Genomic DNA, 26,392 nt, shown 5'->3' on the forward strand with positions numbered 1-26,392 from the left:
CTCACCCATCCAGCCCAACCCACTGAGGAGTGAGAAGTAATATATTAATATTATGGTTACCTTCAGCCACTAAACATTGGGGTGGTTTGCTACACAGCATGCGCTAACTGGACACTGTGTATGTAGAAGGGACTTCATATCGAGCAGTGGACGAGGTATTTGCCTTCGAATATGTGTGTAGGGTAACTATCACATCATGATTAAGAGAAACTGAGTTCTTCCTCCTTTGTTTCTTGTAGCACTTCTCAGAACTTCTGGATGAGTTTTCCCAGAACGTCTTGGGTCAGCTCCTGAATGACCCTTTCCTCTCAGAGAAGAGTGTGTCAATGGAAGTGGAACCTTCCCCGACGTCCCCGGCGCCTCTCATCCAGGCTGAGCACAGCTACTCCCTGTGTGAGGAGCCTCGGGCCCAGTCGCCCGTCACCCACGTTACCACCAGTGACAGCTTCAATGACGGTAAACTCAGAGGAGGAGGGAGACCTGGACCTTAGCGCCTTTGGTTCTGAGCTCTTGAGGGTGCTGAGTGTGTATTACATTAAAGAGGGTGTCAGCACCCTTGATAGTGAGATACCTACAGTATGTAAGGCCTTGTGCTTGGGCTGTGGGGAAAAGCAAAGAGGCACAGGACCCATTTCTCTACCCAGCCCAGGTCCCCTGGGGACTTGCCGTAACTGAAGGATAGTCATTACTCTCTTGCCCTGTGGCTTCAGCAGCAGAGCAGCCTTTTGCAAATCAGGCCGGCCTGTCTGGCTGGTCATTCCTGCCAGTACAGTAAGTCCATTGTTTCAAGAGGTCATGCCTTTTTTTTTTTTTTTTTTTTCTGAGAAAGCACCATTCCTCTATAGAAGCTTCTTGGGTATCCTCCTAACCCACTTCCATCATGTTCTATTGACCCCATGTCCCTCACCCCAGATCTTAGTAGACATTCCTAGACTTTCTTGTTGGTTACCCTTTCATGCCCATCATCAATGCCGCAAGTGTGGTATTTGTTGAAGGTCTAGTTTTTCTGACCTTAGAGATGTTAAGATGTTTTCACCATTACTCTACAGCCCATAATTGGTAAAAACTGTATCTTGTTCCAAACTCTCCAAGGCATATATATCTTTTAAGTGTAATTTTCTTCTTTTCTTTTCTTTCTTCTTCTTTTTCTCTGTCCCTTCCTCCTTCCCTCCCTCTTCCTCCCTCCCTACCGCCCTTCCCTTCCCTCCCTCCCTTCCCTTCCCTTCCTCCCTTCCTTCTTTTCTTTTCTCTCTTCTTCTTTTTCTCTCTCCATTCCTCCTTCCCTCCCTCTCGCTCCCTCCCTGTCACCCTTCCCCTCCCACCTTTCCTTCCTTCTTCCTTTCCTTTCCTTTCCTTTCCTTTCCTTTCTTTCCTCTCCTCTCCTCTCCTTTCCTTTCCTTCCCTTCTTTCTTTCTTTATTTTCTCTCCTTCCTTACTTTCCTTCTTTCTTCTCTTCCTTCTTTCCTTCTTTCTTTTTTACACAGGGTCTTGCTCTGTCATCCAGGCTAGAGTGCAGTGATATGATCTCAGTTCACTGTAGCCTTGACCTCCCGGGCTCTCATGTAGTCATTCAGCCTCAGCCTCCCAAGTAGCTGGGGCTACAGGCATGTGCCACCACACATGGCTAATTTTTTTTTTTTTTTTTTTGTAGAAATGGGGGTCTCACTATGTTGCCCAGGCTGGTTTCAAACTCCTGGGCTGAAGTGATCTTTCCTCCACAGCCTCCCCAAGTACTGGGATTACAGGCATGAGCCACCATGCCCAGCTTTAAATTTAATTTTCTATGTTTTGTTTTCCTAGAGGGATAGCCAGCTATTTTAGTACTGTAAATTTTTAAAACTACATTTCTTATTGCCAGTCCAGCATATGCCTTCTTCTTTACAGGAGGATGACATGGTGAGGAATACTCACTAACTGGACCTTCTTGATGTTAGTGTTGACCTCTTGTTCTTATACCACTGTACATATGGCAGCATCTTTTGAAGATGGCTGCACCTATCAACCCATCCTCTAGGGATTTGTGCTAATGCTGTCCCTCCCCTTGACCCCACCCCCGGACAGGCCCTGGTGTGTGATGTTCCCCTCCCTGTGTCTATGTGTTCTCATTGTTCAGCTCCCACTTATGAGTGAGAACATGTGGTTCCTGTTCTGTTCCTATGTTAGTTTGCTGAGGATGATGGTTTTCAGCATCATTCATGTCCCTGCAAAGGACATGAACTCATTCTTTTTTATGACTGTGTAGTATTCTGTGGTGTATATGTGTTACATTTTCTTTATCCAGTCTAGCATTGATGGGCATTTGGGTTGGTTCCAAGTCTTTGCTATTGTAAATGGTGCTGCAATAAACATACATGTGCATATGTCTTTATAGTAGAATGATTTATAATCCTTTGGGTACATACCCAGTAATGGGATTGTAGGTCAAATGGTATTTCTGGTTTTAGATCCTTAAGGAATTGCCACATTATATTCCACAATGGTTGAACTAATTTACACTCCCACCAACAGTGTAAAAGTGTTCCTGTTTCTCCGCATCCTCACCAGCATCTGTTGTTTCCTGACTTTTTAATGATTGCCATTCTAAATGACATGAGATGCCCTTTTATTGTGAGGCCAAAGCATTCACCATTTAGTTCCCAAAGCTGGGGCTTTGTTTTGTTTATAGCCCTTAGGCTGTGACAGGCCATGCTGGTAATTTGCTGAGAACAGGTACGGTGGGTCAGATATATTTTACAAAGGGTTTCTGATCCACAGCTCATCTTTTTTGAAGTACCAATGTCTTCTCTGAGTAAAAGTCACTTTCCTAGGCCAGCAAAAGCACTTTTCTGAGACAGCAAACATGGGATACACTTTGGGGGCCAAGACGGGCGGATCATGAGGTCAGGAGATTGAGACCATCCTGGCTAACATGGTGAAACCCTGTCTCTACTAAAAATACAAAAGAAATTAGCTGGGCGAGGTGGTGGGTGCCTGTAGTCCCAGCTACTCGGGAGGCTTTTTTTGGTCACCAACTCTTTTGTGAGGATACTAGTTTTTTGAGGATACTAGTCATTTAAGATGTGTGAAATCAGAGTGAAGCAGTGTGGATGAGTGGATGGGGAACTTGCCCAGCAAAGCTTTGTCTGGATCTATTTTTCTGAGTTGTGTGGATGGGCAGATGTTTGGGAACAGAATTATCTTATTCATGTGAACCCCAGTTTGCATCCCCGTTAAGGTGGCAATCCGTGGGGTGGGGAAATCAATCCACGAGTGTTTCTCCCAAATCCAAGTGCTCTGTTAGAGCAGATAACACCCTGATGGAGAAGGATGGTTATTTTTAGGCAATACATAAATATGTAGCATGTATAGACAGCTGTATACCTTAAATTTAATATTCTTTATCTGCTGTATGGTGATAATAGCTTAAGCAAAACTAGGAGTCCTTGTGTTCAGTGATGGATGGAGAACTAATATTTCATTATACCTGAGAAAACCAATGATTCAGCTCTCCCTGTCCAGTTGTACTTAGATTAAATACAGTTCTTCTGCAGTTGCTTCTAAGCCTGGAAAAAGAGTGATGACATACAGTTTAGTGGAAACTCCTTCCTAATTTATTAGAGTTTTTCTCCTTTTTTCTCCCTCTGCCTCCTGCTTCCCCTCTCTCCATCTCCTTCCCACTAGAACTCTTCTCTTTCCCTCTTCTTCCTTTGCCCTTTTTCTCCTAACTTTCCCTTCCTCCCTCCATCCTCCACCTGAACCCCAGGGCAACTAAAAAGGGCACGCGCAGATGTTCTTATCCTATCATTCTATCACGGACTTCAGATGGACTGTGGACCCCTAAAACTGTAAAAAATTTGGACTATCTATATTTGTTAATTTTTTGAGAGTTATTGCATCTTTTCTTAGGTTCTCAAAAGAGTTTGTGACCAAAAAAGTTAAAAATAACTGTTCCAGGATTCCACAGGAGTCATCTGTCTCAGGGGGACTTTGAATGTGGACTTCTGAAACACCAGAGCTAAGGAACTTCACGTGGCCCAGCAACCACAGGAGCCAACCCTAGAAATGTAGGTGCAGGCTTCAAAACCACCGGAAAGACATCCCACATCCAACTCAGCCATTTCTCCCTGTGATTAAGGCTGTGAACCAGACACTAAGCAGGGTTTTCTGTTCTACAAAAAAGGCAACAACAACAACGAAACACCAAAAAAAAAACAAGGAAGAAAGAAAAAGAAAAAAACATGTAATGAGGTTAAGGGAAAAAAGCGGAAGCATCCAAGCAAAATATTTGTGATACTTTTATGCTTTGAGAAACAAAAGCTTATATTTGAATGACCAAGTCTTATACCTCACCACAAGGAGGTGGTCTTTATGAGTTACTGTATTTCAGTCATGTTCCTTTGTGTAATTCAATTGGGATGCTAGGTATGCATTTGCATTGTCTTTAATTTTGGTGTTCTTCCTAAAGAAGAAACTCTGTAGTGCTGGATGAGGGCTGTTCAGAGAGAACCAGACATGGCGCCTATCCTCTAAGATGATACAAGAACAGAGCTAAAGATTATATAGAGTATCAACAGACCTTAGCATAAAATATGCTAATACAGAAGTGGTCTAATACTACCTTTACATCACAAATGTAGTTAAGGGTGGAACAAAGGATCCTAACTGTGGCTGTCCCAGGTCTACAGGGACATGGATAAGAATCATCTTCCTCCTGATGAATTTAGTAGGGCTCTCAGTGGCAAGGGATGGCTGGATAGGCTGGTTCACTATGGATACCTTAAATTTATGGAGCTGTGTTCTCAGGTGGGAATGAACACAGTAGTCTGTGAGGTAAGGGTGAGCAGATATTGCTGGGGCAAAGTCACATGGGTTAAGTGAGACAGCCTGGAGGAGGGCAAGGACTAGGGTTTGATCTCTGCCTAATGGGAAGCAGGGACTGAGAAATATAGGATGACGTTTTCTGGAGCTTAGAAGAAACACAAAAGATCTCATGGCTGCCATGTGAGAACAGGAAAGGTGTGCACAGATATAGTTATCCAGGGAGAAGAGAAAAGGTATAAAACATGATGGCAAAGAAAAAATGGGTTTTGAAATGATTTGATGAAACCTGCAGCAGGAAAAGCACAGGATCGAATATGCTGAGGAAGGGGCAGAGGTGAGTCAGAGATGACTTAGGTTTTTGCTTTGCAGTGTTGAAGAGATCTTGATGTTGACATGGTCCATGGAAGCGAGACTTGAAAATCACAGAAATGAGGTGCATAGCGGTGTCTTCATCACATGTAGTGTGAGCCGATGACAAGAACATCAGTCTGAATCATCGTAGAGTAGCCAGACTCAGGGGTAGAAGAGGAAGGTATGTGTATCTACCAAGAGAGTCACTGGGTCCTCTGTCCTGCACGGCCAAAGAGAGAACCTGACAGTGATTGGGGAGGACAGGCAGAGGAACCGTTGACCTCTTCCATCTGAAGCTTGGGTTTGTAATACACGCTATTTTGCTATTCCTCCCTTTTTTTGGTGTTACCTTTTACTTTTTTCCAAACAGATAAAAACAATAATGATGTTTCCCCTTTTTATTTTTTGAAAAAAAGTAAAATAATGACTTCTCTGCCTAGCCATTGCATTGCTAGATTAGTATAAGAAAGCAACGTTCACATTAATCTAGCGATTACAGTTACTATGGATATTCATGAATGAGAGTCATAACTTCTTCAATGAAGAAGAAAGGATGTAGTAAATATTTTCTATTTTTACTATTATCACCACCTCTTCATGCCATTCAATAGTGAAAGTTATTTCAGGGTTAAGATACTCAGGAGCGGGGCCAGGGGAAGATAGGCCTCTAACTTCCATTGGAGCATGTAGGCTGTAGTTTAATATGATTCTGACACATTTAACTGAATTCTTGCCCCTTTCCCCAGCTTCCAGAGCCCAACCATTATATTTTTCCTTTAAGAGAATTTTACATAAAAAATTGGTCAAGATGTGCCAACTCCTTTGAAACTTTTCAAAGGGCAAACAAATGAAATGCTAAAGGATTTAGATAAGGCATATTTATTTAATTTAAGCAATTTTCTTTTCACTTTGGATATGTTACATAAATAGTAAATGGATGTACAGTTAGCCCTCACTGGTCTTGGGTTTTGCATCCTATGAATACTGTATTTTCAATCAATGTTTGTTTTAAAAAAATCTGCTTGTGAGTGGACCCACACGGTTCAAACCTGTGTTGTTCAAGGACCAACTGCATATATGTTTTTCTCATGTAAGTGGTAGTACGTCATCTGATTTCTCTTTTTAAGAATAAATGCCCAGGCTGGGCGCGGTGGCTCAAGCCTGTAATCCCAGCACTTTGGGAGGCTGAGACGGGCGGATCATGAGGTCAGGAGATGGAGACCATCCTGGCTAACATGGTGAAACCCCGTCTCTACTAAAAAAAATACAAAAAATCAGCCGGGCGAGGTGGCGGGCGCTTGTAATCCCAGCAACTCGGGAGGCTGAGGCAGGAGAGTGGTGTAAACCCGGGAGGCGGAGCTTGCAGTGAGCTGAGATCTGGCCACAGCACTCCAGCCTGGGCGGCAGAGCAAGACTCCGTCTCAAAAAAAAAGAATAAATGTCCATTCTCTCTCTGTTCACATGTATATAAGTGTGTGTGTGTGTGTGGTGTGTGTGTGTGTATTGTAAACCAATCTGATACAGGTCTCAATCAATTTAGGAGTTTACTTTGCCAAGGTTAAAGACATACCCAGAACAAATAAACACAGAATCACAGAAATAATCTGTGGTCTGTGCCTTTCTGCAAAGATGACTTTGAGGACTTCAGTATTTAAAGGAAAAGTGGCTGAACAGGAAAGAGGGAGAGTGTGGTAATCCACGTGTTGCAAGAGAGAAAAAGAGCAGGTGGGGAATAGTCCATTACTCATTCATCTCGTGCTCAGTAAATCAACACTTTTTGTTAAGATAAGATGAATGTTAAGCTGGGTGCTCATGACTGTGATCCCAGCACTTTGGGTGGCCGAAGCAGGAGGATTACTGGAGCCCAGGAGTTTGAGACCAGCCTGCACAACAACACAGTGAGACCTCTTCTCTACAAAAAATAAATTAAAAAAAAATTAGCTGGGCATGGTGACGTATGCCTGTAGTCCCAGCTACTTGGGAGGCTAAGGCGACAGGATCCTTTGGGCCTGGGAGGTCAAGGCTGCAGTGACAGAGCAAGACTGTCTAAAAAAAAGAAAAAAAAAAGGTCAACATGGAGTGTCTACTTGTGGAGACCTTTAACCTTTTATCTATAATTGTGCTTAGGGCCGGCCGGGCGCGGTGGCTCAAGCCTGTAATCCCAGCACTTTGGGAGGCCGAGACGGGCGGATCACGAGGTCAGGAGATCGAGACCATCCTGGCTAACACGGTGAAACCCCGTCTCTACTAAAAAATACAAAAAACTAGCCGGGCGAGGTGGCAGGCGCCTGTAGTCCCAGCTACTCGGGAGGCGGAGGCAGGAGAATGGCGTAAACCCGGGAGGCGGAGCTTGCAGTGAGCTGAGATCCGGCCACTGCACTCCAGCCTGGGCGACAGAGCGAGACTCTGTCTCAAAAACAAACAAACAAACAAACAAACAAAGGAACAAAAGGAAAGGTAGTTTCTTGCATGACTCAGCTTTCAGCTTGATTTTTCGCTTTGGCCTAGTGGATTGGGGTCCTGAGTTTTTATTTTCCTTTCATTATATATCAAGATAATGCCAACTCCCAATTTTGGGTTTTTTGTTTGTTTGTTTGTTTTTTCCTTTCTTTCCTAGGAACCTGTATCCGTTTGTGCTTATCTGTGTGGCACATATGGAAAGGATGGAAAATCTGCATTTTGGTGTTGCTGTTACCTTGGCTTTGAGTTCATGTCTTTTTCAGTCTCTTTGTCCATCTTGATGATTTGATAACTTGGCATCTAGCCCCATTGATCATGGCTGCTCCATTTTGTCTTTGGATATAAAGGACTTGCTTCTCACCACGATCAGTGGCTTGTTTTTATTTTCTTGGCGACAGCTAAGTGGTGAAGCTGAGGAAATGTGCCAGTCGAGTTTGACCTTTGACAGGAGGCTGTTTGAATCAGCTGATATGGGGGGGCGGGGGTTGTTCTTACTCTTCACACTGTGGACTGCTAAACTTTACCAGGGATGTTTTTCGTCTGAAATGACACTTAAAAGACGTTTAAACACAATGCAGAAAGAGCATTTTTCTTTTTTCCACTCGGTATCTCAGTTTCTAGTTTTAGAAATTAGAGGGTGTAGAGTGTCTACTGACTCTTATGTTTGTAGTTTAGCCAATAACTAAGACATCCAAGGATAATTCCAGTTCTAAGCCAGGGTGGCCCTACTGCTCTTTTTGCCAATAAAGTAAAACTACAAAAATCAGGTCATGGAGAAACGTTGTGATGCGTATTCTGCTCCTTCTCCTAGGCTCTGTCCTTCCTTAACCCTCACTTCGTAGATTACATTTGTCATTTTGTTTTCTATGATTTGGTATTTATTTCCATTGAGTAAGAAAGTACAAGCCAACCTCCAGTAGTTCAGAATAAAAGCTCTTTTCTTTCATTTCAGCTACCACTGGAATGCTGTTCTCACCAAACTACCTACTCACTGACTTTCTTCATATGAAGTCATTTCATATTTTATGATGTAACTAGTAGGTCCGATCAGCCAGTCTACAAATATTTATTGATATGATCCATAGTTGATGGTTTAGAGGAATTATTTTGGACATGAATGTAGTAATTTCATTGTAATAGATTCTAATGTAATGGGTTTCATTTATTTGTCATACATTCGGCTATATCGTATGGGCTAGCTCTGTTGCGGCATAACAAACCACCCCCAAACGCAGTCACTCAGTCATTTATTATGGTAATCCACGTGTCTGTTTCTGTGTGGGGGTCAGCAGAGTGGTTCTGCGAGCTTCAGCTAGATTCACTGGCATCTCGGAGGTCAGCTGACAGTTGGCTGGTCTTGGCTCAGCTCCTCTGGGGTGACTGTTCTCTGTGGCTGTCATCCTTCTTCTGAGATAACTAGATTATCCCAGCTCATTCTTCTCATGCTGATGGCAAAACTGCAGCAACCTTAGTTCCATCCTGCAAGCACATTCCAAAACTCTGCTTGTATTAAAAAGCTCACGTGCTATTGGTACATCAAGCCACAGGACCAAGCTGTAGGTGGGGATCAGTCCCCGGTAGGAGGGCACTGCAAAATTCTAAGAGAAAAGACCTGGAAGGAGGGAGGAGGAAGACCTGGAGCCAGGAATGCATTTACGTAATAAGGGACTCATTGACGCTTACTGAGTCAAGGGCTTCTAAATGGCCCCTTGGGCAATTGGAGCCTCTATCCAATAATTACCATCCTAAGCCATGAAGTGGAGCAGGCCATGTCCCTGTGTGTTCATCCAAAGACAATAGTGTCCCAAAATTGGAAATCCAGAAGTACTGTAAAATGTAAAGAAAAAGTCATGCATGTTCTGAACGATTTTCCAGAGATGCTTACTATTTGGCATATTTCTTTTGATTCTTCTCTATCACTTTCTTCTTTAGTAGTATATACATTTTTATAGAGAGTTTTGTCTTAACATTTTACTATAAGTCTTTCCTTTGTAATTAAAAAGGCTGTATACATGTAATATTAATGTCTGCATAAATATTCCATTGTATGGATGCACCATAATTGACTTAACCTTTCTCTTGCTTTTTAATGTTTTGGTTATTTTCAGTGTTTTGTCATTATACACAATGCCGTAGTGAGCATTATTTATGCATAATCTTTATCCACATAGAAAGTTTTCTGGTTAATGGGAAGATTACTGGCCAGAGTGCAGAGATCTGGGTTCTGCCACTAATTTGCCATGTGACCTAGGCCCAGGTGTCATTTTCCTCATCTAGAAATGATAGGCTGGACGTGGTGGTTCATACCTGTAATCCCAGCACTTTGGGAGGCTGAGGCGGGTGGGTCACCTGAGGTCAGGAGTTCGAGACCAGCCTAGCCAACATGGTGAAACCCCATCTCTACTAAAAATACAAAAATTAGCCAGGTGTGGTGGCACACACCTGTAATCTCAGCTACTTGGGAGGCTGAGGCAGGAGAATCGCTTGAACCCAGGAGGCAGAGATTGCAGTGAGCTGAGATCGCGCCACTGCACTGCAGCCTGTGTGACACAGCAAGACTCTGTCTTTAAAAAAAAAAAAAAAGGTATATTTGAGCTTGATGGCCTTAAATCTCTTTATAACTCAGGATCAAGGACTATTATGTATTGGAGTGGAAGCACGAAAGCAACACCAGTTGTTTGTCCTCAAACAAGCTCAGGGGAGGAGAGGCCACTTCATTGGGCTTCTCTCTTGGAAATGTAGTTGTCCTTGAGAGAGAAGGTTTCCTTTTACAGTTCAGGTACCATCGCTTGCCCTGCTGAGGCAGCACTGATGATATTTGCGTATTTGTAAAGAAAGCTATAGGACACTAGGCATTAAGAATATAAATGGTCTTGACTTGTTTTATGAATGTGCATGCTTTGAGAATGGCTTCGCTAGATTGGAAGAACTGATTCTATCACCCATCTTCATTTTGTCTTATAATTTTTTGTATTCCCTTTTTTTTTTTTAACTTTTGCCTCTTCTTTTGTTTGCCTGGTGAATTAAGTTTCATCACAGTCGCTTTCACTGCACAGTCAAGGGACCTGGGCTTATCTCACAATTTCCTGGTAATTGTGTGCGACCTTTTTCTCAGGGTTGCTTCCTTACCATCCATTTCAGCCTGTACTGAGACTGTTTCATCTTACTGTCTTTCTTCCAGCCTCTGCCAGGGATAAATATTGCTCAGTGTGGGCAGGCTTTAAGTGTTGATTTCAAAAAGCAAAAGCATGGCTGTGCGGGGTGGCTCACACCTGTAATCCCAGCACTTTGGGAGGCCGATCACCTGAGGTCAGGAGTTCAAGACCAGCCTAACCAACATGGCAAAACCCCGTCTCTACTAAAAGTAAAAAAATTAGCTGCGCGTCGTGGTGCACACCTGTAATTCCAGCTACTCAGGAGGCTGAGGGAGGAGAATCTCCTGAATCCGGGAGGCGGAGTTTGCAGCGAGCCAAGATGGTGCCACTGCACTCCAGCCTGGGTGACAGAGCAAGAATGTCTCAAAACAAAACAAAAAAAGCAAAAGCATCACCATGTCTTTGCTGAATGGAAAAAATGAAACCTGTGATGTCTCTGTCTCCCCACCCCTTCCCTGACTGTCATAAGTGGGTGTTCTTTGCAGCAGACAGTGTCTTCTAGCTCCTAAACTCCTTTGGGGAGAGTCAACAGAGTCTTTTGGCTCTTGGTCCAGTTGCTTCTTCTCTGGGCTGAGCTGGGGCATGTTCTGAGTCCGGTACAGAGTGGTCTCCCTCCTCTGGCCGCCATTTGTTCCCCCGCCCTCCCCTTCCACCAGGATGTGGCCCACACCCCATGAAGGATGGAAAACCCCGTCACACCATAGCACTCAGCAGCGCCACTCTAAAAGCAAAACATCTTCCTCCACCAGAAGGCCTACCCATCCCGTCTTTATTTCACCTCGGGAAATAAATTGCGGCTAGGATAATTCATCAATTATAAACTGGATTTAGGGGGGGAAATCATTTTCCTCAAATATGAACCTGTTTTTGTGCTTGAAGGAAGTTGCTTATGAAATACAGTTTTTTTTTTTTTTTTTTTTTTTTGAGACGGAGTCTCGCTCTGTCGGGCTGGAGTGCAGTGGCCAGATCTCAGCTCATGGCAAGCTCCGCCTCCCGGGTTTACGCCATTCTCCTGCCTCAGTCTCCCAAGTAGCTGGGATTACAGGCGCCGCCACCTCGCCCGGCTAGTTTTTTGTATTTTTTAATAGAGATGGTGTTTCACTGTGTTAGCCAGGATGGTCTCGATCTCCTGACCTCGTGATCCGCCCGACTCGGCCTCCCAAAGTGCTGGGATTACAGGCTTGAGCCACCGCGCCCGGGTGAAATACAGTTTTAATAATCATAGATTTTAGTTATTAGTTTCTGTGTCTACCCTTCCCTTCCTACTAGTGGTTCTGAATGATTGTACCGTTTCATAAGAAAACTGGAGTCACATTCTTCAATGTAAAATGGGTTTATAATGTGAACGACTTGGCTCTCCTGACAGTCATGGGTCACTAAGCATGTGAAATGTGGTGTATGTGTTTAAGCATTTTGATAAAGGAGCGTGTCTTTGCTTTATATTAGCCTCATTTTAGTAAAACTGGTACCAGCTAAGGAATATGGCCTTTAGCTTGCTTCGTCTTGTTCTGTGGCTGTTTCCAACCCTCCTGTCTTTTCCTTTCCTTCCCTCCTCCCTGCTTTTCCAGGCAGTGCTGAGGTGCTAGCTCCAAAGTAATTTGTTCAGAAATACAGGGTACCTCTTAGACTCTGAGAAGAATGTGCATTAAGTGGCAGAGGCACTCTGTCTGTTCTGTCTTGTCTCTTGGTTGTTAGCTATCTCCAGGCCTGGTGACGATCAGGAAAGACAAGACAAGACCCAGACTCATCAAGATGCAGCTGTTTTCTCTGGAAGAGTATTTAGTCCATTTCAGCAAAGGGCAGATGGTTATCGCAAACTCAAGTCTCCCAAAGGGCTGAGCAAAGTCTCTGGAAGTCTAAGTGAAGGTTTAAGGCCTAGGTGAGATCACAGTGAAAACAGAAGGGAACAAAAACAAACAAACAAAAAAATGGAGTGAGAAGAAAAAATATGAAAAAACCAAATATCTTCCCTTTGGGCAGAAGGAAAGAGAGACCTACTCACCATGCTCTCCCATCTTCTCCCCTTGGTTGCCAACCATTTGCTTGCTTCTCTCTCTCTCTCTCTCTCTCACTCGCTGGCTTGCTCTCACTCTCACCCTCGCTCTTTTTCCCTCCCCCTCTCTCTCTCCCTCGCCCTCCCTCTCCCATCCCTTTTTCTCTCTCTCTTTCTTGACAGGATCTCACTCTGTTGCCCAGGCTCTGGAGTACATTGACATGATCACGGCTCACTGAAGCCTGGACTTCCTGGCTTAAGCAGTCCTCCTGCCTCAGCCTCCCAAGTAGCAGGGACCATAGACGCTCACCCCTGCACCTAGCTAATTAAAAAAAAATTTTTTTTTGTAGAGACAGGGTCTTGCATTGTAGCTCAGGCTGGTGTTGAACTCATGGGCTCAAGCAATTCTCTTGCCTTGGCTTCCCAAAGTGCTGGGATTATTTGTGTGAGCCACTGTGCCCAGCTGCTTCTTTCTTTAATGTTTTTAAATTTGCTTATTTATCTGTTTTTGATTAGATAACACATTTACATGATTTGACAATCAACAAGAGTAGCTCATTACATATTCAAAATCCTCCCTCCTGTTCTATTCCCCATCAACCCAGGCTTCTTTCTGAGAAACGCAGTTTCTCTTTTTCTATGGATTCCTTCCAGAGTTTCTTTAGCCATACTCACATGCTAATGAATACAAGTATAGATTCTTTACTGTTCATATCTATCGATCTTTTCTCTCATATACTTCATTTTCTTTTATTCCACTCTCAGTAATCCATCACTGAGCTTTTTTGGGAAGAAAGACCAGTGGTTGTTTGTTTTGCTTATGCCTGATGCCCTGAACAAGTTCACATGTGTGCTTGTCTTTTTCCTGCAGATGAGGTGGAAAGTGAGAAATGGTACCTGTCTACAGACTTCCCTTCAACAACCATCAAGACAGAGCCAATTACAGATGAACCACCCCCAGGACTCGTTCCATCTGTCACTCTGACCATCACAGCCGTCTCCACCCCGTTTGAAAAGGAGGAACCTCCTCTGGAAATGAATACTGGGGTATGCTCAATTTTCTTCTGTATAAACAGGTTGGATTAAAAGATACAGATAGATCATTCTCCAATAAGGTGTTTAATCTTTTCGGAGTTAGTGGCTGTGTACATTTAAGGACATGCAACTTTATATGTGTGTATATACATATGTATACAGTTAATAAGGGTATGTTGATTTGGTGCCAGCTTCCTTTAAAGCCATTGTTCGGAAAAAGATAGTAGGTAAGCTGATTTCATTCTCTCTTTGATTACTGTTACAAAATAAAAAACACAGAAAATATCTATGGTAAAAAAAAAATTCTCCATGGCACTGATTTTTAAGCAGTGGAAAGGGAGTGACTGAGGTGATGACGCAATCCGTGGCTTACAGTGCGTAGCTCCTGGGAATGTGAGCTCCTGTGTAGTATTTTACTTTCCTAGTGAGATGCTGAGTTGTCCTTACTCAAGTCCGGAACCTCCCACCTATTGATTCATATGATAATATGAATAATATTAACAATATTAATAACATTATAATAATATTAATACTAATAATAACACCTATTATTATGTTACCCGTGGAAAGCATAAGAAATCAGGATTTTTTCCTTACTGGATTCCATGCCTACCGCAAGTAGAATTTAATTCTACTCTACCTTCTTTCTGGATATTTCCAGTGTCTGGCCATGGACCAGCATCATATTTGTACATCATCTTGCAAGTGTTGGAAGCCTGTCTTAGCTTCCCTTAAGTTGAAAGCCTCGGTTATAAACAACAACTTCATTAACATTCCTTAAGTCAGATTTCTTATGAGCAAGATAGAGTGTCTACCTGCAGCTGGGCATGGTGACTCATGCCTATAATCCCAGCACTTTGGGAGGCAGAAGCTGCAGTGAGCCGAGATTGCGCCACTACACTCCAGCCTGGGCGACAGAGCAAGACTTGTCTCAAAAAAAAAAAAAAGAAGAAAAAAAGAAAAAAGATACAGTGTCTGCCTCTTCAGAATAAGATAACACTGAATCAGTAGACTCATAAAATGTCACTGCATACTCACCTGTTAGTCCGTCTGTGTAAATGATGAAGGGTTATAGACAGAGGCCTCTGCAAGTGTGCTAGGATTCCTTTCTCAGTAGCTACCTGAGTCTCTTTATTAGGCTAGGCTCTCTGGGTCTATATTAGTCTCCTTGCTCCACAGGATTGTAGTTATTTTATTTATTACTTTTTTTTTTTTTTTTGAGACAGAAATCTCACTCTGTTGCCCAAGCTGGAGTGCAGTGGCACGATCTCAGCTCATTGCAACCTCCGCCTCCCGGGTTCAGCGATTCTTGTGCCTCAGCCTCCCTAGTAGCTGGGATTACAGGCACCTGCCACCACCTCCGGCTAATTTTTGTATTTTTAGTAGAGATGGGGTTTTACCATCTTGGCCAGGTTGGTCTCGAACTCCTGACCTCAAGTGATCTGCCCACCTCGGCCTCCCAAAGCGTTGGGATTACAGGCGTGAGCCACATGCCTGGCCTAGTTGAATTATTGTAAAGCATGTAACTAGCAAAGCTCAGAGGCATGGCCTTGCTCCCGTGTATGGGCCAGGTAACTTTTCTCCTTTCCCTACCAGGCATTTCATGATTAGATATCATCAGTCATTAAGAAGCCTTAATAATAACATTAATTATTAATATTAATTATATATTATAAACAATATTATAATATATATAATATATAATAATCAATATTAATAAAGTTATATAAGAGAAAGGATGTGGTTTGGTGCACAGTCCCTACCCCAGGGCAAGCTGGTGGACGCCTGTGACTTTTTAAAATTTAGTCCCGTTTTCCATGGTGATTGACTCGATTTAAGTGTATTGTGGCTGTATGTAATTTACAGGCTGCTTTGCATTGCAGGCAGGGAAAACTCCCAGGCTGGTGTGAGGCTAAACTGGGATAACAGACCCCCTGGCCCCTCCTCATTCTTCTAAGGTCACCACCTCTTAGAAGGTCTCTTATTTTCTTTCAGAGATCAAATGCACAGTTATGCTCTACAGCTAAATTCCGCAGTCTTGGGAATCCTGACCAGTATCAACTATTAGTCGCTTTTTAAAGCCCCCAAAGTGGAGTGAGGATAGAGGGAGTGGAAGCCGTGTTTGGTTCTTCCTTAACCCAAACTGTGTATAAAGCATAAAGTTAGCAGAATGATGCCACACAAAAAAAGTACCAGAATATTTTGTAATAAAATGCCTTTACAGTACTACAAAAACTTAGAAAAGAATATTGATACAGTCTTGGGCTTGAGCATTTGACTTTCAACTTTAGAGTTCTGAGTGTTCTTTTCTTTTTCTTTTTTTTTCTTTCTTTTTTTTTTTTTTTTTGAGATAGGGTCTCATTCTGTTACCTAGGTATGATCACAGCTCACTGCAGCCTCAAATTCCCAGGCTCAAGTGATTCTCCTGCCTCAGCCTCCCAAGTAGCTGAAACTACAGGTGCACGCCATCACGACTGGCTAATTTTTATATTTTTGGGGGAGACAGTGTCTCACTATGTTACCCAGGGTGGTCTCAAGTAAGTTCGGAGGGTCCTGTCAGCTGTAATGCCAAGTTTGGTGATGAGAAAAAGGTTAAGAACTAACATGACTCCCTGTCAGGGAAGCTGCGTACACTCAGCTGTTCTCTAGGATAGGCAGGGCTGTCCCGAGAGGAAGACACAGGTGATCAATAGCTCTCCTGCGTGTGTCTTCAAGGCTGTGATTGGTTTTTAAAAATTGTGTTTGAAATTCTTCCTCCAGGTTGATTCCTCGTGCCAGACCATTATTCCTAAAATTAAGCTGGAGCCTCATGAAGTGGATCAGTTTCTAAACTTCTCTCCTAAAGAAGGTCTGTCTGCCCTCCCTGTGTCCCTGTGGGTGTGGAGATGGTCTCTGAGTCTACAGAGAGGGAATATGGCGCGAGCTGGGATGAGTTTGTATCACAGAGGTAGCTGGCTTTATGAAATAGCTCTGTTCTTAAAACATAAAAATTTTGCTTCCAAATAATACATTTTGCAAGCTAAATATGATTTTCCCCTCTATGCACTTAATTACGTTTCAGCTAAGTGTTACCATATTTTACTTCTAGCCAGGGTGATATTTTTCAGAACCGTTATGGACTGCTACTACAAACACTATCAAACAAGAGAACTGCAGCTCTTCATCATCCAGGTGTGAACCCTGTAGAACCCCACAAATCAACAACCATCTACAAAGGCACCTTGCTTATTTTAAACAACTCTAGTTTCAACTCTTTGTGAAGTAAATTCATAATTAATTATGCGGCCAATTCATTGTTTGTAAACATTGACTTTGGATGACAGCTATTGCAAGGAGCCTCCTCTCTATTTGGTCATGTTCATAGTTTATAGTTGTGCATCTTTTTGGGCTTCTTGACATCCATCCATTTAGAATTAACACGTCCTTGAGAGGTGGTCATACTTTTTTTTTTTTTTTGAGGCAGAGTCTCACTCTGTTACCCAGGCTGGAGTGCAGTGGCACCATCTTGGCTCACTGCAACCTCTGCCTCCCAGGTTCAAGCGATTCCTGTGCCTCAGCCTCCTGAGAAGCTGGGATTACAGGCGTGCGCCACCACACCCAGCTAATTTTGGTATTTTTAGTAGAGACGAGGTTTCGCCACGTTGGTCAGGCTGGTCTTGAACTTCCAGCCTTAGGCAGTCTGCTCGCCTCAGCCTCCCAAAGTCCTGGTATTACAGGCATAAGCCACCGCACCTGGCCAAGGTTGTTATATGTCTATATTTCTCTTTCTCTATGTCAGTTTTTTTCTGTTTCTCCCTCTTTGTTCTCCTGTGAAGCCCATAGCTAGGAATCCCGGATGCAGACCCCTGAGCCTCATAAAGTCTAATGAAACTCTCTCTGCCGCCTTGTTTATGCAGATTCTCCTGTATAGGTCCTGCTCTTCTCACTTCTGTGCCTTCAGTCATGCCATCACTTCCCTTTTCATTCCTACTTTTTGTTTATTTATTTTTTTCTGTGAAACAGGGTCTCTTCTGTTGTCCAGGCTGGAGTGCAGTAGTGCAGTCCTGGCTCGCGGCAACCTCAACCTCATGGGCTCAAGCGATTCTCCCACCTCGGCCTCCCAAGTAGCTGGGACTACAGGCATGCACCACCATGCCCAGCTGAATTTTGTATTTTCTTTAGAGATAGGGTTTCACTGTGTTGCCCAGGCTCGTCTGAAACTCCAGAGCTCAAGTGACCCTCCCACCTTGGCCCACCAAAGTGACAGGATTATAGGCATGTGCCACCTCATCCGGTCCCATTCATACTTTCAGTACAAATTTTGAAGTACAGTTCATTACTTTGGTCAACAAATAAGAAATTGGCTTATACAGTTGTCACCAAAAAGGTATATGTGCCACAGTATATAAATGTGAGGATATTTACATATGAGCACTTCTCATGAAAATATCAGCTATCTTCATTCCATTAGAAACTAACTGAGGATTTGATTTGTAACAATGTAGTCAGGGTTGGCCCTTTATTTGCCTTTATTATCAATAAATAAATGATTAAATTTTAAAAGTTAATAATACTGAGTAGAATCCATATGGAGACAGTATTTCTTTGCACTGAGTGACAGACAGTAGTGCTTGCAGCTTTATATACTGCTTCAAAGTAATTGCTTTCATTTGCATAACACCAGTTATTACTATCAAATGCATCTTACTCTTTTAATTTATGCTGTGATGTGGTTCAGAAGTGTCATCACCATAACAATGAATCCCACAGTGGCTTCTGAATCCAGGGTTATTGGAGGAGAAATGTTTCAAGACTAAAGTAAAGGACAGCCCTTCCTTATTATCCTGGATAAACAGAGATAAGGAAATTCTATATCCTTGACTGCAGCAATTTCTAGGCAAAGTAGCTTGTTGTCCCCAGACCTTGCAGTAACCCAAAAGCGGCATTTCAAATGATATTTAGAAATCTGATCCTGAGGTGCCTCTGGCCAGCCCTGTAGCTCTTTCATAGGTAGGAAAGACAAGATTTAAGTGGCTTCACTTGCTTTTCTCATCATTCTCTTTCTGTCTTTTGTGAGGGGCCCTCTGCTTAGACGGGAGAACAGTATTAGAATAATTTGGCCCCCACCAAGTGAAAGGGACAGGGTGGCTTTAGGTACTTTAGGTACATTCTTGGGAATGTAACAGCACAGAGCCCCTATTAGGTTCGTCTGCTTCCGTTTTTTTTTTTTTTTTTTTTAAACCATGAAATGCCATAATATTCATGGCATTCAAGAAACCTTGATTAACATGCTTAGGACTCCTGCTTCTTAGCCAAGCACCTGCATATTTAAGGCATGTCGTTCCCTTCCTGGGCTGCCTGCACCTGTGGCAGGAGTAGTGGGAATAGTGTGACAAGGATTATTTTAGCATATTCTTTAGCTTTAAGAGTGCCCACAGAGACTAAAAACCCCAGGGACCTCTTTGGCAAGACTGGCAGAGAAAAAGGGAAAGAGGAAACATCTAGAAAAAAGCTGTATGTGGCAGAAAGAGAAAGAAAGGGTGGGAGAGAGACAGGGAATGGCAATGAAAGAGAGAGAGAAGAAAAAATAGCATGCCAGGGCCGGGGGGACCGGGCATCGCCTGTTTTGGCCTGGGCTATTCAGATATTCCTGTAGGAGAGAGCTGCTGATTGCTGCTCATCCTCTCTGAGAGCAGTATATTAGTCCGTTTTCATGCTGCTGATAAAGTACCCGAGACTGGGCAATTTGTAAAGAAAAAGAGATGTAATGGACTCACAGTTCCACATGGATAGGGAGGCCTCACAATCATGGCGGAAAGCGAAAGGCACATTTTACAAGGCGCAGGCGAGAGAGAAAATGAGAACCAAGCAAAAGGGGTTTCCCCTTATAAAACCATCAGCTCTCATGAGGCGTATTCACTACCACAAGAACAGCGTGGGGGAAACTGCCCCCATGATTCAGTGATCTCCCACTGGGTCCCTCCCACCACACGTGGGAATTGTGGGAGCTACATTTCAAGATGAGATTTGGGTGGGGACACAGCCATACTGTATCAGACAGCTAAGAATGAGGTCATCTTTCTTGGGTCAGTTGTTTTGTCTCAGGAGGGCCCTTCCCGTCCATAGTATGTTGGGTGGTCTCCATCGGAAGAAGGGACAAGGAGGTGGTGCCCTAAGGCTTCTCATGGCCTCCAGCAGTTAGTTCCCTGGCCGAGCAGACCCAGCTGTGTGGGCCTTGCCACCGTGGGGCTGCCGTACAGAGGGCTCATTGTCCTGGGGGCCCCAGGAATGAAGTGTTTACCTGCAGTTATCTTCCTTGGCTCAGTAGCAGGGGCTGGTACAACAGAAATACGCACTGTTCAGAAAGAACAGTGAGAACCAAGAGTGCTTTCATTTCAAGGAATCCTGGTTGGATTCCTCCTTCAGAAGCCCATCTCTGCTCCCCTGGAGATGCTTGATGGACACTGACCAAGGCTCCGTAGGCCCTGGCAGAGAGGGTGTTGTGCCTCCCTGAGGAAGGGCGGAGACTTTACAGGAGAAAGTCTCCCCACTGGACTCTCACTTACTTTTCCTGTGCCCACTCCCTATCTGAAGATGGATTTCATGTTTTCTGAATGAAGAATGCCTGGCGTCTTGCCTGCGGGCATGACCACGCACATTGCTCCAGAAACAAACCGGCTTTTTTTCAAAGCAACCACTCTGGCTTTTTGAGACGGAGTCTCGCTCTGTCTCCCAGGCTGGAGTGCAGTGGCGTGATCTTGGCTCACTGCAGCCTCCGCCTCCTGGGTTCAAGCAATTCTCCTGCCTCAGCCTCCCAAGTAGCTGGGACTACAGGTGTGTGCCACCATACTCAGCTAATTTTTGTATTTTTAGTAGAGACGGAGTTTCGCCATGTTGGTCAGGCTGGTCACAAACTCCTGACTTCATTTGATCTGCCCACCCGAGCCTTGCAAAGTGTTGGGATTATAGCCATGAGCCATTTCGCCTGGCCCCTGGTTGCACGTTTATTGGTTTCTTGTATACACTTCCAGTGTTTCTTTTCGCCAATACAAGCAAATGTGGGTCCATATCCTCTTTCTCTCCTTTTTCATGCAAAAGGAGGATTCCTGTATCCAGCCTCTGCACTTTGGAGATCTGTCTGTGTCAGCTCATGGAGGCCCCTTGTGCTTTAGTTCGCGGTCCCTCAGATCAGTTGTATTCTGATTTGTGGCTCTGGGATGGATGAGATGTGCTTCGTTTTTTGCAGCCCCAGTGGATCACCTGCATTTGCCACCCACGCCCCCGAGCAGTCACGGCAGTGACTCAGAAGGCAGCCTGAGTCCCAACCCACGCCTGCACCCCTTCAGCCTGCCTCAGACCCACAGCCCCTCCAGAGCTGCACCCCGGGCCCCCTCCGCCCTCTCCAGCTCCCCTCTCCTCACGGCTCCTCATGTAAGTATGCAGCGGGCGTTCCTGGACCAAAAGGGACCCTCTCCATTCCTTCCCATGGGGCTGTATCCAGAGCGGGACCACTCAAGGCTGTTTGTTTTTCACTTTTGTCAAGAAGTTTCTGTTTAATGGCGAAAGCGGAGTGATGTCAACCCTAAAGAACACCTTCTAAGAACTGCCCGCACATCTCACCTTTTACTACCACAATTCTCTTCCTTTTCACATGCACACTTCCAGTTTTTATTAATATGTTTATTTTACAGAGCTATAGGCATGAGGAATAAAAATTTGGGGTTTTTCTCCTCAAAGTTCTATCATAAATATTTGTGTTAATTTAATGGTCCTCGTGACCTATGTCATAGGAAATACCTTTTATATTTTAAATAAGCAATTTTCGGTGAACTTAAAAATTACTGTGAGATTAATGTCTTCGATGCCTAAAGGTCAAAAACAGTTTAAGCCTTTTCTGTATGTCGTATGGCTCTTAACCCAGGAACTCCGATCAGACATCAAGACCCGTCGTTCATCATGAGGACACCGTAATAAAGAAGAATAGATCATTAACTTCTTATTGTTCTAGGAGTGAATTGGTTTCTATGAAATTGTAAAAATTATAATCAGCTATTTTGAATTTACAATATCACAACTAGAAAATTTAAATGAAATGAGATGTTTAAAAATTCTGTAAGAACCATCCATCCATTAATTAACATAACTCTGAAAGTTTGTATTGATTCCGTCCCTGAAAGTTCTAGATCTTTAACCACATTCTTATATTTCACTATTACTGAGGACAAGGGAATTCACCTTTCCACTCTTTCTTCACCTTTTCAACTGGAACCTGACTTCACTCCTTGGATTACTAGAATAACTTGTATCCTATATACCTGTGTGTACTACTATGATCTGTCCATTCTACATGTTGATGGAGGAACTCTTCCCCATGTCAGATGCTTGCCCAACAACTGTGTTGTGTTTCCCCATCATCTATTGGCACCAAGCCGTGACACCTTTACTCATTATCAGGTGTCCAACCCTCTGCTGCTTCAAGAACTCCTTACCCACACTAGGCAGAGTGGCTTCTTCAGTGACTTTTCAAAATACTGCCTTTTGCTTAGAATGCACCCCTCTCTCTTATGTAAATCATCCCCTTTCTTTCAGGAGGCCCAATTCAAATCTCATCTCCTGCCCTAAACCTTTCCTGATCACACAGCTCATAGCAGTATTCTCTTACTTCAAATTTTTAGTGCACCTTTAGCTAATGTATTAGTTCATGTTCATGCTGCTGATAAAGACATACCCAAGACTGGGCAATTTACAAAAGAAAGAGGTTTAATTGGACTTACAGTTCCACATGGCTAGGGAAGCCTCACAATCATGGTGGAAGGCAAGGAGGAGCAAGTCATGTCTTCCTTGGATGGCAGCAGGGAAAGAGAGAGCTTATGCAGTGCAACTCCGGTTTTTTAAAACCATCAGATCTTGTGAGATTCATTCACTCTCACAAGAACAGCACGGGAAAGACTCACCCCATAATTCAGTCATCTCCCACTGGGTCCCTCCCACAACACGTGGGAATTATGGGAGCTATAAAATGAGATTTGGGTGGGGACACAGAGCCAAACCATATCAGCTAAGAGTACAGTTTAGCATTTAATTACTCTCATCCTTTCATGGATATCAATTCAGTCTCACAGTCTTGATCTCAAACTACTTGAGAGAGAGTCCTCTATGGCATTTAGTATGGAGCTAAAATGCAATAGGGACTCTGATTAATTATAAACATGCCATTCTACTGTGGGGTCCATGAGATGGGCTACTGTTCTTGTCTTCATTGCTGATGGACAGTCTGAGACTGCTGAAGCCAGAGGCTTCTATGGAAAGAGTCTGCAGGTGTGTCCCTGGGTGCTCTGCACCCTTAGCTAAAAGTGGAGGAGAGAAGTGACTCCTGGTGTGTAGAGAGCACCTTATAAAATTGCATTTTCAGAAGGAGAACAACAAAACTCTTGTACAAAGCAGGGCTGCAAATGAATCCTTCATCAGTTCAAGGCCAGGAAATCTCTAGGGATGTGGGAAAGGACTTCTCTACCTTTTCTTTTCATGTTTTAGCGAGCGGGCTGCTTCCTGGGAAATAATGGGTGGAGGTTTCTTTATTCTTTTCCTTGAATTATAACCCCTAGGTTATAACACTCACATGGGAGTGTCTTCCCCATCTTCCCATGCCTTTCAAAATACCCATCTATCACCCAAAGCAGGTGGTGCATCCTTGTCTCAGAGCCTTCTGTAAGACATTGTAACAGATTCTCATCACCCCATCGGGAGGCTATTCTTCAGTGGTCCCAGTTCTTTTTCTTTGACCCTTTTCTGCTCCTTGGTCTGCACAGAAACTGCAGGGATCGGGCCCTCTGGTCCTGACAGAGGAGGAAAAGAGGACCCTGATCGCTGAGGGCTATCCCATCCCCACCAAATTGCCCCTGTCAAAATCAGAGGAAAAGGCCCTGAAGAAAATTCGGAGGAAGATCAAGAATAAGGTGAGCCTTTCAAATCTAGGCACTTCTAGAGCAGAGACACGAGCAGAATCGAGTCAGCATCCCCTTCCCTGCCTTCCCAATGGCCAGCACTACCCCATCCCATGGCAGAGACCAAGACCAAGCCCTTCCCTTCCCTAGGCCCTGGGAGGAGCATCCTCACCGCGTGCGCCTCTCTTCCTCCAGCCCATCCCATCCCTCTTGAGGCCAGCAGACTCCCAAATCAGTGTCTACCTCCTTGGTGCCCACGATGATGCATTCAGGGGTGGGAGGAAGCTATTAGAATTTCCATCTAGTTTTTCTTTAAAATCTCAGCCTTTTAAATTTTGGGTTTATGATATATACAATAGTTTCCTCTAGTAGACATATATATGTATATATATATTATATATGTATTATATATTATGTATGTATTATATATTATGTGTGTTACATATGTATTGTATATATTATATATGTATTATATGTGTATTGTATATATTATGCATGTATTATATATAATATATGTATTGTATATTATATATGTATTATATATTATACATATATTATATATGTATTATATATATAAAAATACAGCATATATATATTATATATGTAATACAAATACATTGAGAGTGCTTGGTTAATTTTTTTTTTCTTGTAGGGTTTAGTGATTACAAAACTTCGGCAGTTTGCTGGTCTGTATTTGGACTTAGTAGTGTCCTACCCCTAGGCCCCTCAGTGCTGAGCAGGGCTAATGAAAACCAAGGGGATGGCTGAGGCACAGGCCTACCGGGAGGGTGGGGGCAAAGAGGGAAGGAAGACAAGAGTTTAGTGTCACTCTATCCATGCGCAGAACCAGCAGCAAGTTGATGTATGACCAAGCCCCAGCTGTCTTGTTTTATAGATGTAGTTCAGCCAGCAGAGGTCCGGGAGTTAAACTCACTTATCTGAGACCACACTGATGGTTTGTGAGCCACATGTTCTGGCCTGGCTCCTTACTCAGTGTCCATTTTTTTCTCTTCTCTTCTTTTCTTTTTTTTTTTTTTTTGATACAGAGTCTCACTCTGTCACCCAGGCTGGAGTGTAGTGACGTGATCTCAGCTCACTGCAACCTCTGCCTCCCAGGTTCAAGTGATTCTTCTACCTCAGTTTCCCAAGCAGCTGGAACCACAGATGTGTGCCACCATGCCTGGCTAATTTTTTTGTTTTTTTTGTTTTTTGTTTTGAGACGGAGTCTCACTCTGTCACCTAGGCTGGAGTGCAGTGGCGCAGTCTTGGCTCTCTGCAACCTCTGCCTCCCGGGCTCAAGCGATTCTCTTGCCTCAGCCTCCCAAGTTATTACAAGCATGCACCACCGCGCCCAGCTAAATTTTGTATTTTTAGTAGAGATGAGTTTTACCATGTTGCCCAGACAGGTCTTAAACTCCTGACCTCAGGTGATCTACCCGCCTTGGCCTCCCAAAGTGCTGGGATTACAGGCATGAGCCACTGTGCCCAGCCATTTTTTTGTATTTTTAATGGAGATGGGGTTTCACCATATTGGCCAGGCTGGTCTTGAACTCCTGACCTCAAGTGATCCACCCACCTCAGCCTCCCAAAGTGTTGGGATTACAGGCGTGAGCCACCGCGCCTGGCCACTCAGTGTCCATTTTACTGGGGGCCTACTTTGTAGGAAAGTAGGTGTGAGTTCGGCAGCTGGAAACCCAGGAGGACAGAATAGGTGACTAGTAGCTTAAACAAATGGCAAGCAGCTTGCAGAAGTGAGCAGGGCTTTAGTGACTTCTCTGCTAACCACCTCCTGTCTTAACTGGTTTACTCAGAGCTGGAAATTAATCATTCTCCTCCCACCCCTCTCTCTCAGATTTCTGCCCAAGAAAGTAGGAGAAAGAAGAAAGAATACATGGACAGCCTGGAGAAAAAGTAAGCCTGCTGGCAAACTGTTGTGTTCATCGGGCAGTACGGGCAATATGCACAGAGAAATGTGGGTGTGTGGAGAATCCGGGAGAAGCAGTTCAATTTCTCTTTCTGGCCACCTTGGAAACCCGGTGGTTTATCAGCTGTATTTTGCCTGCCACCTAGTGGTTATTTGGAGGAGATGTCTATAATAAAGCAAGACAGAAGTAAAAGCACGTTAGTAGGTGTTTGAATCACACCACTGCCAGCCAGGACCCCGGAGTCCTCAGAGACTTCCTTTCTAACACGTACAAATATTAACATTCCTGCACATTCCTGGAACTCCTAGCAGGAGAAACCCTGTTTTAGCAGAAAGGAGCAGTGCTACTTAATCAGCCCCCATTGGCCAAATTCCCTCACACTCTAGAGAGGGCACACAGGGAAAGAAAGATGTCAGGTTGGTGGCCTTTATTTTCCAGCCACTATAATTCATGTTTTTTTGCAAAAACACTTGAAGGCAATCTTTGTTCTCTTAAAAAGTCTGTAATATCAGGCGGGCTGTTAGAAAAAGAGGAATTAAATACAGTTTTGTCTTAGCCCTAGAAGTTAGTTCTTCAGCTAACAAACTTAAGATCTTTTTAAGATGAGCATGAGGCCCCAGACCCAGGAATGAACTTCATGTGGATTTGGGGAAAGGAGTGGCTGGTGGTTCCTTGCTGTTTCTCGAAGTTACTATTTAAAGTCTAGTGCTTCTATCACCTGACTTAAGTACTGGTAATGTAGCATTAAGC

At 43.7% G+C, this 26,392-nt stretch overlaps 1 protein-coding gene across 1 annotated transcript in view; it reads left to right on the forward strand.

Moving 5' to 3' along the window:
• CREB3L2 (cAMP responsive element binding protein 3 like 2) overlaps positions 1-26,392 on the forward strand; it is a 129,254-nt gene that overhangs the window by 74,472 nt on the left and 28,390 nt on the right. The window contains exons 2-7 of the mRNA XM_033194626.1: positions 240-456; positions 13,631-13,806; positions 16,555-16,642; positions 21,020-21,204; positions 23,583-23,729; positions 25,570-25,628. Coding sequence (XP_033050517.1) covers positions 240-456; positions 13,631-13,806; positions 16,555-16,642; positions 21,020-21,204; positions 23,583-23,729; positions 25,570-25,628 — 872 coding nt within the window. The remainder of the gene's footprint in view (positions 1-239; positions 457-13,630; positions 13,807-16,554; positions 16,643-21,019; positions 21,205-23,582; positions 23,730-25,569; positions 25,629-26,392) is intronic.

This window comes from Trachypithecus francoisi, unplaced genomic scaffold (assembly GCF_009764315.1).
Source record: "Trachypithecus francoisi isolate TF-2019V2 unplaced genomic scaffold, Tfra_2.0 Lachesis_group4, whole genome shotgun sequence".
Lineage (NCBI taxonomy): Eukaryota > Metazoa > Chordata > Mammalia > Primates > Cercopithecidae > Trachypithecus > Trachypithecus francoisi.